We start from the raw sequence: 14,447 nt of genomic DNA, 5'->3' as shown, positions 1-14,447 counted from the left end.
AGAAGTCATAAAGTATCTTTAAGTCTTTTTTAAAAACTCAGAGTATGTTTAAATCAATTTATGAAGCCTTTTACCCATCCAAAATCATTCATTCCAATTCCAACTGTTTAGTTGAGCAAAATCATAATCCCATTCCCATTCCTCATACGTCCCCATTCCATGGGAATCAGAATCCATTCCAGTCAATTCTGATTGCAATTTCAGTGAAACAAACAAATGAAGGAAATAGACAATTTTGATTCACATTCCGATTCCAATTTTGACTGTGATCCAAACAGACCCTATAATTTACAATTGACGTTATAAGCTAATTAGGATTTAAGAATTTTGGAGAGTGCATTGGTAAATACTCTAGAGTAAAGGAGCGTGTTTTAGTAATTTTAACATTTTCATTTTCAAGATTCACAATGGCACCGCAAGTTTTTTTTTCCTGATACTCAACACTGATTTTTCTTTCGTGCCTTTCGAAATTTCACTTCAAATGCATTAGGTGTTATTCATTAGAGCATAAAAGATAACATTACAAGGTGCTGGATATGGCAACAGGCAAAACCACCTGGTCGCAACCAAGCTACAACCTAGAATTGCACAAGGTGAAACCAACAACAGAATGTATTTGTCAATACCATTCCACAACTGGTTTCCTTTTTCAGAGAATTTCTTTTCCTGAATCTATAAGGCTACTTTTTTCTGGAAGTCACATGTATAATTCCCTTTTGGTTGACAACCCATTAAAACTTGGCATCTAAAGCCTGATTGAGCATAATGAGAAGTGAAAAACAGAGATAAAAGGAAAAAGAAAATAAAAATAAAGGAAGACCCCCAGTAAGTTGAAGTAGCCGGTATCCACAGCCAGTTTGGACACATGAAATGGAAACATCTCATTTTAATCTTGCAGAGCATTTGAATACACAGCATCAGTCATTGACGACCATAGCATCCATAGGAATGTATTAAAATAAAAATAAAGGAAGACCCCCAGTAAGTTGAAGTAGCCGGTATCCACAGCCAGTTTGGACACATGAAATGGAAACATCTCATTTTAATCTTGCAGAGCATTTGAATACACAGCATCAGTCATTGACGACCATAGCATCCATAGGAGAATTGGTTTCCAATTTCTTGATAACCAATCTGCTATGAGGAGGAAGATCCTTTGCTGACGGAGACATATCAGCATCAACAACAACAGAGTCGTCTTCCTTAAAGTTTCCTCGCAAGACCCCCATTGCAATTTCATTCTCAACCATCTGTTGTATTACCCTCTTAACTGGCCTTGCTCCATAATTTGGATCAAAGCCGAGGGTACCTAGGAGATCAACAGCTTCACGTGTGTAATGGAGATCAATCTTCCTTTGTTTAAGCCTGTCTTTCAGACGATTAAGCTGAAAGGAGGGGGAAAACATACATGAGAAAATATCTCCGGAAGTATTAGAAAAGCATTAAATGGAAAATAAATAAATGAAGTTCCCAGGTGAATTTTATCGGATCAAGGACTTCAATTGGTGAAAGAACAATCAATACTACAAACTAAGTCAATTGCTGAAAAAAAATGTAAATAAGCACTTATATCAATGAATTCAGAGAAAAGAATCAGCTGAGATTTCTCTAAAAGAGTAAAAAACAGAGGCATGCAATTTCATGACGACCATAGGAATGAATTGGGCAATAAGGCCAAACTCAAGCTTTTACTGGTCATTGGATTGGAGAAAATAGGCCCAAGTTTATTATGACCCGGGTTCCAAGTAGGTTCAGCTTTGAATGTCCAGTCAAACTGGGGCCAAGCTTAGTTGACTCTAAATGTGGGTCAGAGGGTTACACCACAGCTCAAAGACCTCAAAATTGTAGGTATATCATCTTAAGGAATAGCATAACAATCCTCGTGGAGATTTTCTTTGGGCATTCTGAAATCATATTGACCACTTTGGGGAAAATATCAACAGCAAACAATCAGGCTTGAAGAAATTACCTGTATCTCCACAATCCTACCAATCTCCTTTGAGTCCAGTGGCTGGAAAACAATATACTCATCAATCCGGTTCATGAACTCAGGACGAAAAGTCTGTCTTGCCAACTCTACAACCTGCCTTTTCATCATATCATACACTGCATCCTTGGTATCCTTTGTGTTTCTAAGTGTTTCAAGGATATAATGGGATCCAAGGTTTGAAGTCATTATCACAACACAGTTTGTAAAACTAACTGTCCTGCCCTGTGAATCAGTTATCCTTCCATCATCCAATAGCTGTAATAGAATATTAAAAACATCTTGATGTGCCTTCTCAATCTCATCAAACAGGACAACAGAATATGGCCTTCTACGAACCACTTCAGTCAGCTGCCCACCTTCTTCATAACCAACATAGCCAGGTGGAGCACCTACCAAGCGTGCAACTGCATGTTTTTCCATGTATTCACTCATGTCAATCCTTACAAGTGCATTCTCTGTGTTGAAAAGGTATCCTGCAAGGGCCTTTGCAAGCTCCGTCTTACCAACCCCAGTTGGGCCCATGAACATGAAGCTTGCTATAGGCCTGTTTGGGTCTGATAGTCCAGCTCTTGAACGTCGGATTGCATCAGCCACCGATTTGACAGCAATATCTTGACCAACAACCCTCTTGTGAAGAACCTCTTCTAGCAAGACTAGCTTGTCCCTCTCTGACTGCTGCAGGTTTGACAATGGGATGCCAGTCCACTTGCTTACAATTTCAGCAATATCAAGGTCAGAGACCTCTTCCCTAAGCATGGAATTACCAGACTTCTGGAAGTCAGAGAGGTTCTTCTCAGCCTCTTCCAACTGGCGCTGAAGAGACATCAAGGTTCCATACTTTAGTTCAGCAGCACGGTTCAAATCATACTCCCTCTCAGCAGCCTCCATCTCAAGGTTAACTCTATCAATCTACAATACAATTTACAAGAGATACATCAGGTGAAAAATTCTATGAAGATATTACTGAGAAGTTCCATATCAAACTAATGAGAAGCCCTACCTCCTCTTTAATTGATCGTATCCGAGTCATAAGTGACTTTTCATGTTCCCATTGTTCTGTGAGTTCTTTCTGTTTCTGTTTAAGGGAGTCTAAATCATGTTCCAGCTTGCTCAACCGTTCTTTGGAGGCTTTATCAGTATCATTTTTCAGGGATAGCTTCTCCATCTCTAACTTTAGCACAGACCTGTCTACTTCATCCAATTCAGTGGGCTTTGAAGTGATCTCCATTTTAAGTTTTGCAGCTGCTTCATCAATGAGATCAATGGCTGCAGGAAAAAAATAGTTGAATTCTGATTTACACCACAAATGGCTGTAGAGAATCATGTCAAAATCATAAAATATTAAATCCATAAGATTGATCATTCCATAAAGAATATTAATCAAGCAAGCTACTCTGTTATCCATGAAAGACATTTTTTTTCTTGTATAGTTGTATTATGTTTAGGTGAACAATCGACCCACACATTGTGTGGACAAATACCAGATAAGAGTGCAAGGCCAATGCATACAGTAATAATCCAAATTTCAACAATTTTCTCAGAAACTAAGCACAGCCTAAAGGAAAGAACATGTTAGTTTATCATCTTTAACAAAGCCAATATATGGTAATGATATTGTAATGTTATGCCAAAAGTTGGACAATTAAATTCATTTTTTATTGATAACATTGAATTTTATTTCTTGCGAAAAGGAATATTTACAAAATTGAAAGCGGATTTTTAGGCCATTATTCTACCTAACCCTTCCCTCCATATTTTGCTATGGATTTTTTTTCACATTCAGCTTTCATTGGTAATTCCCCAAAACATATATTCCCTATTGACCCCTTATCGAGCAAGTGAATCAACCAAGCAGTTTGCCGACTGTGGCATCCAATTTACTGAAACAACCATTTACCTTGTTAATTGTGTGATTTCCCTTAAAGCATGTTTATATTGTCAAGTACCTTGGCAGTCATTCTTTAACCAACCTAACACGGTTTTGAAGTATCCTTCCACCACTAGGTTTCTCATGGTCAACCTCTTGCCCAGCTTAAGCCCTGCAGAACAGAAAACATCTCTATCCTTGTGGAATCCCCATTCTCCAATGCCTATTGGACCTTCAATTTTTTTTGATAGATCCTATTGGACCTTCATTGTCCATGCATTTGACACATGGACCATGTTTTTGGTATTTGATGAGGGACACACATCTTTGAATCACTCTTCCAACCAGAAAATTACCAACCACACTTATAGCACCACTATTTACCTTTGTCAGGTAAAAACCGCTCAGTAATGTACCGATCCGAAAGAACTGCTGCTGAAACAAGGGCACTATCTGATATTTTGACACCGTGGTGTAGCTCGTAACGTTCACGTAATCCACGAAGAATGGAAATTGTGTCTTCTACAGATGGCTGACCGCAAAACACCTGCTGGAATCTACGCTCCAGAGCAGGATCCTTTTCAATGTATTTTCGGTACTCATTCAATGTTGTTGCTCCTATACACCGGAGCTCACCTCGACCAAGCATCGGTTTCAATAAATTGCCAGCATCCATCGCCCCACTTGTGGCCCCTATAACAATCAGAAAGAAAACCACCATGATCAACAAATACTAATAAATGGAGGAAAATAAAATAAAACAGAACACAACAAGCTCACATTCGGCTAAATTAACACAATGAAGAGGAGAACAAATTATATGCTAATTCAAACATACTCTAATTGCTGCCTCTTCAGCCTCTACACATTTGTTGACTATCATCACAAGCTCAAAAGAAGAATAAAGAAAAAAAAATATGAACACTAGCCTTGCTACTGGATCTCATATACTTTTAGGCCAGGAGTTACACCTTAGATAATGCAGATTATTCTTGACAAAAGCAGAATTTTCTACTAGTAAACAGAAGTCCTTTTTACCCGGGAAACAACATGAGCAACAAGAAAAGAGCTTGATGAATTAAAAAGGATTTGAGATTTATTGAATGAATAATTACTCCACATTCTCTTAGAAGTTCAAAAAATACATTGTCTATAAAACAATAATTAATAAAAGCAATTCAAGATTGGAGTAGTTTCAGGCACAGAGACAATTGGGATATTTTTTCCATTTGTTCACTTTATGTAGGAATAGACATTATACTAAAGCATTACAACACAAGTTTTCTTATTAAAATTCTAAAGCTGAAAACAGAAGAATCAATGTGAAAAAAAATCAGGAAAACTTGTTGAGAAAAACATACCAATATCTACAAAAAGACAATTTATTTATAAGAAATCTTCAAGAAACATACCAATTATAAAAATGAAATTTTCTAATTCTATAAAAACAGCTCGCCCACTATGACTAATAGGTTCTTTATAAAACTTTTAAAGTTACAGAACACAAACCAGCACCAACAACAGTGTGGATCTCATCAATAAATAAAATGATCTGCCCATTGGAAGCAGTGACTTCCTTCAAAACTGCTTTTAACCTTTCTTCAAAGTCTCCACGGAATTTAGCACCAGCAATAAGTGAGCCCATATCAAGTGAGATCAACTGCAGAGCACAAGAAATGAGCAAACAACTACCAAAATAAATCAATCTACCAAAAGAATTTCCTTTTCTGGAAAACAAAATTGCACTTAGAGAAAACAACTAACAGAAAAAATTAAATGTACTTAAAGTGACCCAACAACTAAAGTGAAAAGCGCACAACCTTCCGATTCAGTAGAGGTTCAGGAACATCCCCCCGAACAATCCTTTGAGCTAATCTGCAAGACAAACAAAATGTTTAAGACTATATATGTCAGGTAAGAAAGGAAGCATCAGAAATAGGTCCACAACATCTATTTGACACATATTTATCAAGGCAATTTTCCAGGTAAGAGCATTGCCATTTGAAATAACCAAATTCCTATGGAAGCCAGAACTCAGGAAATAGGTCCACAACATCTATTTGACACATATTTTATCAAGCCAGAACTCAGGAAACTGGATTGATACAAATTACTTGGTTGGTCATGCCAAGAACTTGGGTACACAAGAACATATAATGATAATTTATCTTAGGTTTAGCATATCTTTTAGCGTGTCATTGTAAATGCCTTTGCAATTGCATGGTCTAGCATGTCTTTGTTTGACTTTAAGAAGCTAATACCAGTTAGAGAATCAATTGATTAGATGTGTACGTTCTTTTACTTATACAGACTTATTTTGTTCTTATTTGCATGCTCACTTTATTCTTATATTGATGGATTAAATATAGGTCCATACTGCATTTTGATGAAGACAATAAAAAATTAAAAAAAAAAAAATCACCCATTGTTGATCCCAGCTATCTGGGGTCTTGAGAGAGGTAGACCTGATATGAACCTAACCTTTGACAATTTTTGGCACAAAGAAGCCACTCTCAGATTTGAACCCACATTCTCATACTTTCCAGCAAGAGGTTTTACCATTACACCAAGCAGTGGCCCCAATTTTGATGAAAAAGCAAATATGTACTATACTTCTATATGGTTTAGGAAGCATTATTCAGGTCTATGGTATATCAAATCCCATGATACCTAAATGCCTGTATAAGGATGCTCTGTAGTGTTTTTTTTTGGGTAAAATTAAATTCATTAAAGAACCAAACAATACGAAACACTACAGCAAACCAAACCTACAACACAACACACCAACCTAAAACTAACAAATATCAAAAGGCCCAAGATCTTTCTGAATGCAACCCAGAAGCCAAGAAATTGGGGAAAGCAATGGGTTCACCAATTCAACAAAACCTTTTTGAGCTGCTTCATGAGCAGCAACATTCCCGACTCACTTAACAAAGCAAAGCTTAATGTTAATCTGTAACTGATTAATCAAAACCATAATGTCCATCACAAAATTAAATTCAATTGGTGTTTCCTGTTGATAAGACCTTCAATGAGACTCCATTTTTCACTTTCAATAATGTGATTCACTCCCAGCCTTTTTAACCATGAATAATAGCTCCTTGAGTGCCCACATATCAGCATGAAACGGGCAGCTAAGTGAGCATCAACCCCATTTTGCAGCAAACGAAAGAGCTATTGCAATCATAGATCACAACACCATTTGGCCCTTCACCACTTCACTTCGAAACCCTATCATTACTTTCCTTCAGTCACCCACCCTCAGGAGGGTGCTGTATAATGTCAGATTTATATCTGACGCCATGTCCTTGCCATATCTGGGCAATATATCCCACCATCCCCTGCTTTCAAAATCTAGAATGAAGGCACTTCTCCAAATTCTCAGGCACTGATCTCCAAAGGAATTAAAAGGATTTTCTGGTAATGAACTTCAAATAGAAGCTCCTTTGGTAATCCTGGGCCCACCAGGATAGAAGGGATTTTAACAAATACAGATTCATATTATGGATCTTCAGAAGTCCTAATATCAATTCTATAAAGGCTAAGGTATTGATCCTCCTCACGGGTTGGATTGGATTGCTAATATATTGTGCTTCATCCTTGGCTGTTGAAGGATATTCTGCTAACACCATCAGATGGAGAAGTGGGTGGGCTTAGGTTTTTAGGAATTTAACCCACCACAACAATCAAATAAGAGTTTGTGTCCTCTTAAGGTAAAATAAATTTGGGTGTCCAGATAAATGTACTCGGCAGCAACAATTTAGCAAAATATGGTGTGGGAGGACCTAGTTATGTAGGCATGGCCCTATGCCCACCTAAGTTCCTTGTTTGAAGGACAAGGTTTCTGGTAGACATTTTGTATATTGTTGTACATGCTCTGATTTTCACATTTTGTGTGTACTTTCTCACAAAAAAAAAAATCATCAACTTCATATCTTACTTTTCATGGTTCAGGAGATTTTTTTTTTTCTGGTAGGAAAACTTTGGGTAGGAAGTAGGAACAAAATCCACTGACTTTACCAGTAGAGCCATCTAGCACCTACAGTAATGACTATTATAGTGATTCTATGATTGGAAGTTGCTAATTCTACAAAAACAGCAGTATAACTCTGTAGTTAGTATTGTTCAGAAGTGATTCTATGCTTAGTATTGATCCCATTGAGGCAGAACGAGTCAGTTATGTCTTTCATTTATTCACATTGCTTTAGGCCTTAAAATTCAACATGGTTTATCTGAAATTTTGCCATCTTTTATAGAATAAATTTTAACTACATGTAGCAATTCTCAGTCTGACACTTGGTAAATTTTGAAATGAATATTTAAAATAAATTCAAAATTTGTTGTTTATAGTAAATATTAGGGTAAAAGACTTAAACCTCCCCTAAGGTTTAAGATAAATACTTATACCACCCCTATGCCTTCTGATTGGACTTAGACCTCCCCTATCAACAAGATATATCGTCATATTTAACAGATTCAATAAAATAACATTTTTTCCCTTCTTTGTTCTTTAAATTTTTAAAGAAAACCACCAAATTGTAATCAAAGAAAAATATGGGACAGAACAAAGAAAGATAAGGCTTACAAAGAAGATCATCTATCTCAACTAGCACTTCCATGATGTTTTGAGAGATTAGAATCAAATACACGTTTTTTAATTATAAACTTTGACGTGGCCTCTGTTGCTTTAAACCAAGCCTGTTAGTCCATTATTCAGAAATCAGAACCTCCTGATTTAATCATGACTTATTTCATGAAATAGTGTCATGTTATCTTCTTTGATTATTTTTACATCTTTACTACCATCATATCCTCCAACTATAATTCTAATTCAAGTATTTACTTATTTTGGTTTTTTTAGGTTTTTATATCAAAAGTAAGTTTAGGGACCTCTGACCTTTCCTTGCTCCATGTTCCATTCAATGTAATATGATATCAGGTGGCCAATGTTATCATTCAAAATCTTCTAGTTCCACCATTGCCAATCTTAGGTTCAGGTTCGGTAATGGGCCTGAGATTCAAGATTTGTGCAATTAGCATAGGTAGAATGTGATGTAGTCCATCTGGCTAAGTTTGGATCAATTACAAGTTTACAACACCTTCTACGAGTGTAAAGATGGTTTGCTTGATGTCACGTATGAATCTACCAGCATCTCTGTTTCAAACCACGGTTTTGGAACCATGACAAGGTTCCTGATGATCAACTTTCTTTCTATATACTCAATGCATTCAAGCCGCTAGCACTCCAAATCTAAATATTAGAATTTGAAATTGAAGGATCCGCTAACTATTTTGTTCAAGACAGAGTAGCACCACCGCTGGAAAATATGCAAGTCATGGAAGATGCAAGAAGAACTCGAGGATATATTACTCCTGAATTATGCTCCAGGGGGACGAAGAAAGAATATATAGATGGGCAAAATTGGGTTTTGAAAAAAAAAATTAACTAGCACATAATGTGATGTACAAACAGATCTGGATGGAGTGTTAATGGAGGGGAAGTATTTGTCTAGTGACATCACTCAATGAGGGAGGTCTAAGTCCAATTTAAAAAAACAGGGGATGTTTCAGTATTTAGGAGAAACCTCAAGGGAGGTTTAAGTCTTTTACCCTAAATATTAAAGCTCCTATTAACTTCTCAGCTTTTGCCTTTCCCTCACCAATTGATAGCTTCTGAAGACTAATCCTAACAAATCAACATTTTGCACTGGCTGTCCTACTGAAGCTTTTCATCTTTTCTTTTCCCACTTGCTATCATTTTACATGGCCTTGTGGTTGATATGTCCATAAGCTCCACAAAGTTTCCAAACAAAAAGAAGCATCAATCTCATTATACAATTTTAGAGGAAGTGATAGTTGGGACTAACATGGATTAATGGCCATTTTTTAGAGGAAATGGTAAAAAATCCTTAGAAGAATATGTTGTACAAATTTATTCAATTTGTTGGTGATTGATATAAGTTTAAATTTGCAATCAACTGGGTAAGAATAGATTTTTAGCATTAGATAAAATGGAACACATCAAAAAATTTTCCAAAGTACATATTAATGGATATTATGGGCACTAAATGAAAAGGAAAAAACAAACTTTACTCTAAAAAAAACTTACCCTTCAGCAATTGCAGTTTTTCCAACACCAGGCTCACCAATGATGACAGGATTATTTTTGGTCCTCCTAGATAATATCTGGATACAACGTCGAATCTCGTCATCCCGACCAATAACTGGATCAAGTTTACCACGCCTAGCGAGTTCAGTCAAGTCATTCCCATATTTTTCTAACGCCTCGTATTTTCCTTCAGGATCTACAGAATGAGAGAAAAATTATGCATGTGACTCTGATAAACTACTAAAGAAGAGCCCAAGAGAACCTTACAATATATGTATACAACAAAACAATTAAAAAACATCCAAGAAATACAATATTGGAAAACTGCAAAAGAAATAAGAGCCCAACCCTAGGACCAAAAAGAAAAAGAAGATAAACTAGGAGCAACAGACTATAGGAAACAGTTCTGACACATGATATCATTGAATTTAAGATCATCAAAGTTGAGATATCTATGTAGGCATACCCCCAAGGAAATTGACTTAAGTATTTATGGATTAAGACTTTAAGCTCCAGGGAACAGGGCATTTATCTTTTCACATCTTTAATCTAGAAGAGGGCCTTCCATATAATACCAAAATAATAGAAATCTTTAACTCAATCAGTAAAATGGTTCCACCTCACATCACCTAAATACAATAGCCATATATAGTTGTATAAGAAACTTGAGATAAGATATTAGATACTCTCCAGAGTGCAATTTCACACCCACACCGTTTTAGGAAAAAGGAAAAACATGAAAATCAGGATTGTATGGTCCACCTTAGGTAGAGTAGTGGATGACATCACCACCATTCACGAAAAGAGGCAGGTAAGATAATTGCTCCATTGTAAATGAAAACAACTAGATGCTACCAGAATTCCATCTTTGAAAAACTCTCAAATCTGATGCTATTTTACCAGAACTGCATATTTGAGGATAATGCACTACGCTTGTTGGTGTAAAAAGAAGCTTTTCAAGCAGCAAATTCAAACAAGAGAGTCAATACTTTGATCAGTTACTCGTTGATTTCCACGAACAGCTTGAACAGCATCCTTCAGTTCCTTCTCACCAAGCTGGAGATTCTTGAATAACTGTTGTCCAAACCTTCTGTCCGAAAGGAATGCTAGTACCAAGTGCTCCACGGACAAGAAATCGTCACCAAATTCTTTCTTATACTTTTTTGCTTTGTCCAACAGAGTCCTAAGATGAGAACCCAGTATAGGCCCGCTAGTGTCACCTGCAACCTGCTCATGAAATCCCTTAAAGTCATCAGAATTCCTCTCCGAATCTCTCATTTAAAATTAAGTAGAGATGGATACCTTAGGTTGTTGGTTGATAAAGTCATCTGTAGCCTGTAGAACTGATGTATTGTCAACGCCAGCCTTTGTGAAAATCCTCCGTGCCAGACCATCCCTTTGCTCCAGAAGAGCTTTCATTAAATGTTCAGATTCCACTACTTGTTGCTTGCTAATCCTTGCAGCATCGACAGCCCCAACAATTCCCTCCCATGCCATCTCAGTGTATTCCGACTGATTAATCTATTAGAAAATAAACAAACAGCAGCCGCATTCAAATTTCTACTCAGGTATTTAAAAACAATCGATCAAATTTCACCCTTTAGAAAACAAACCCTACGTCACTGAATCGACAACCCCAATACCCATTACAGAACCCATTAAAATTATTGCAGAAAAAATAACAAACCTGTGAGGAGCTCCCGCTGGAGTACGAGGGGGAGGAAGTCTGGTATTGGCGGCTGAAACTTCTATTGATGTGGTTGACAGACTTCGGCAGTAATATCTTGTCAGCAACTCCATCTGCAATTCCGGCTGGTGCAGAAGAAGAATCGATAAATGAGATACCGTTCGAGGCGATTACCGCACGGGAGAGTTCAGTGGGGTTAGATGGTAAGGGCCGACGGTGGTGGAGAGAGGAGAAGCAACGGCTCTTCCCTGCCTTCACAGCACCGTAGGCGGACCTTGCAAGCCTGGCCGTTCTGGCAGACATTTCGTTCGACGAATTGGGCCTCTGAGAAGAGCGGAACTTGGGATTCTCCGGTGGGTTTGCAGGCTTTAGGGTTCTTCTACTATGAAAAAGGAGGAAACTTGGGGAAGGAGTAAACCTGGTGGACGTTTTTCAGTTGGAACTTCGAACTGTGAGGAAGTCTGGAATTGTGAGGGAGGTTCTGGGTTCTGGCTTTTTCTTGTTTTAGTACCGGGTCAGGTCGGCCGGTCTGGCCTATTAAAGACGAAAATGGAACTATGGTACTCGTCATCCATTAAAAGACAATACAATAAGGGTCTGTTTCTGAGAATTTCTACAAAAAAAGGGTAAAATACAAAAACCTCCCTGAAGTTTATGACAATCATAAAAATCTCTTTTATAGTTTAATTTTAGCAAAAATCTCCCTTCTGTCAATGATGAAGACAAAAAACATTAAACTGATGAATTTTTTTCAAAATACTTATTTTACCCCTTTACCTGTGACGCATGGCACAACACGAGTTCTCTCTCTCTGCAGTAGTGATCCCTTCGTTTCTATTTCCAATCGGCTCAATCATTTCTCCGGCGAGATCCCAGCATCACTTGGTGTCATATGCCGCCAGAGTCGCAATAGTCGGTTTGCTCATAAAAGAATAGATTCAAAAAGTTGCAGTTGCACTAGTAAAGGGAAGTTGGGCGGTGGAGGTGAAGGCAAAAAATTGGGAGTGTGAAATCCTCCGACGAAGCCTCAAACGTTGGTGCAGTTCTCCCAATTTTTAAAGAAACCCGACTGTAAAGAGCTTCAGTGAAATAAAAGGCAACTCTTTCTGTCGGATCACTATGTTCGGACACTGATTCTCGGAGTTGAATAAGTGGTTTGACAGCTCGTTCGGGTGTAGAATCGGCCAGTCGGGCACAGTCCAGGAGAGATTTCAGCAGCGGCGACTTAGATTCCGTTTCAGATGATTAAGCTACGACAACAGCAGCATCACTCACCCTGTTGAACAGCGGCGGATGAATCACTATTGGGGAATCATCAGCTAGTGGTGGTGGCGAAAGCAATGGGGCTCACGTCTGGACTTGAGCTTTGAGCATGTTGGGATTTTTTCGGGCATCTGAGAAGACAAGCCGTTTGCATAGTTACCAGTGAATTTGTTCTCAGGAGGACGATAGGGGCCCTACATGGAATGAGTAAATTGAGGACTGCAGCAGAACCGAAAACTCAAGAAACCATCAAATAAATGAGACAACATTAAAAGATCGTAGGGCCACAACGACCCCATCTCTTCAATCCATTCAACCAGGGAGATCCCAAATGTGAGCCACAACAAACAACAATCCCCATCTTAGTCTTAGATAGTGTCTAGCTCCTGCGAGGGAGTATAGACCATAATTAATCTGTAAATACCCTATTTCTTCCCGTCATCAAAAGAGATCAATCACCACCAAGGAGATTGATCAACCATCTCAATACTAACCACGTTCTATATCTAATATCCAGTGGCCATATTCTCTTGCACGAAGTGCTCGTTCATTGTCGTATGGTAGGACCTAGGACGTATGTTCACAAACACTAATATTAGACTAACACATGTCCCATTACACGTGTGATGAAACACTTGTCACAAATTAAACGCAATTGTACAACAAGTGCAGCAGATCCAGACTCGAGAGAGTCTGAAACTCAAAAAACTGAATATGAAAAGAAGTTGAAGAAGAACTCACCGCAAAGAGTCGAAGCCAAATTGCCATTAGAGATGAGAAGCTTTTCATCAGTAATAAGCCCTTAATCTCACAATATTGGGGTGCTTAACCCGTCCGATCGCTTGTATTTCCGCTGCAAATTCTTTATACTCATGCCCTCCACCTTCACCTAATCTCCTCACCGCCACCGAAACTCCATTACCCAACATCACCTTGTATACGATCCCCAATCCGCTCTTACCCAAAACATAAGCCAACAATCTCAGAAGCTCATTCAGTTCGGACTTCGGACGCGAACCCTTTATTGATCGCAACCAGACCACCTTCTCCTCCTTTATTACTTCCTGCCTTCTCATCAGACTCCAGCTCCGAATTGTCACTGCTCAGGAATGCATTCCAACAAGAGCAAGAAGACAATTTTTTCCTTCACCTCCACCGCCCAACTTTCCTTTACCAACTTTTTGAATCTTTCTTTTACAATATACATAGACGATGAGCAAACCGACTACTGCGACTCCGGCGGCATATGACACCACAATTAAGATTAGTAAACTTGTTTTCAATCCTATTTTTTGGATTGGTATCTAATACCACTGTCTGATTCTGGTTCACTGTGGTGTTCTTTTGGTGATTCCCGCTGCAAGGTTTCCGGAGAGGAAATCCACACAAGCAGGGATTGTGGAGGAATGCGGTCGGGCCTGATTTGCAAAAGTTCCAGTCTGAGGGATTTCTCCGGTGAAGTTGTTATGCCTCAGATTGAAGCTCACCGTTATCGGCAATCTCCCAAGTGATGCCGGGATCTCGCTAGAGA

The 14,447-nt window shown here is 38.3% G+C and overlaps 1 protein-coding gene across 2 annotated transcripts; it reads right to left on the bottom strand.

The window, feature by feature from the left end:
- Positions 1 to 856: 856 nt before the first annotated feature.
- On the bottom strand, positions 857 to 13,128 carry CLPB4 (casein lytic proteinase B4). 2 transcript variants are annotated; one of them, XM_088893206.1, is made up of 11 exons: positions 12,431 to 13,128; positions 11,654 to 11,778; positions 11,269 to 11,487; positions 10,956 to 11,193; positions 9,967 to 10,162; positions 5,678 to 5,732; positions 5,367 to 5,517; positions 4,242 to 4,550; positions 2,991 to 3,256; positions 1,970 to 2,899; positions 857 to 1,385 (listed from the first exon to the last, which is right to left on the bottom strand). In XM_088893206.1, the coding sequence occupies exons 3-11, from the start codon at positions 11,461 to 11,463 to the stop codon at positions 1,074 to 1,076; spliced, it is 2,652 nt and encodes an 883-aa protein (XP_088749332.1). In that variant the 5' UTR covers positions 11,464 to 11,487; positions 11,654 to 11,778; positions 12,431 to 13,128; the 3' UTR covers positions 857 to 1,073. The 2 variants fall into 2 exon arrangements, with proteins under 2 accessions (XP_088749332.1, XP_010275755.1); XM_010277453.3 differs by lacking the exon at positions 12,431 to 13,128 and having other exon boundaries at positions 11,654 to 12,133.
- Positions 13,129 to 14,447: the final 1,319 nt, after the last annotated feature.

This window comes from Nelumbo nucifera, chromosome 8 (assembly GCF_055504915.1).
Source record: "Nelumbo nucifera cultivar China Antique chromosome 8, China Antique-T2T, whole genome shotgun sequence".
Classification (NCBI taxonomy): domain Eukaryota; kingdom Viridiplantae; phylum Streptophyta; class Magnoliopsida; order Proteales; family Nelumbonaceae; genus Nelumbo; species Nelumbo nucifera.
The sequence above is the reverse complement of the archived record's forward strand: the minus strand, read 5'-3'. Positions and strand labels throughout refer to the sequence as shown.

Excerpts from the sequence above, each read along its gene's own strand:
- CLPB4 (XM_010277453.3), bottom strand. The coding sequence starts at position 11,956 with ATGTCTGCCAGAACGGCCAGGCTTGCAAGGTCCGCCTACGGTGCTGTG. Across the intron at positions 4,551-5,366 it reads CCACACTGTTGTTGGTGCTG|GGGCCACAAGTGGGGCGATG; the intron begins GTTTGTGTTCTG and ends TGATTGTTATAG. Across the intron at positions 2,900-2,990 it reads TACGATCAATTAAAGAGGAG|ATTGATAGAGTTAACCTTGA; the intron begins GTAGGGCTTCTC and ends ATTGTATTGTAG.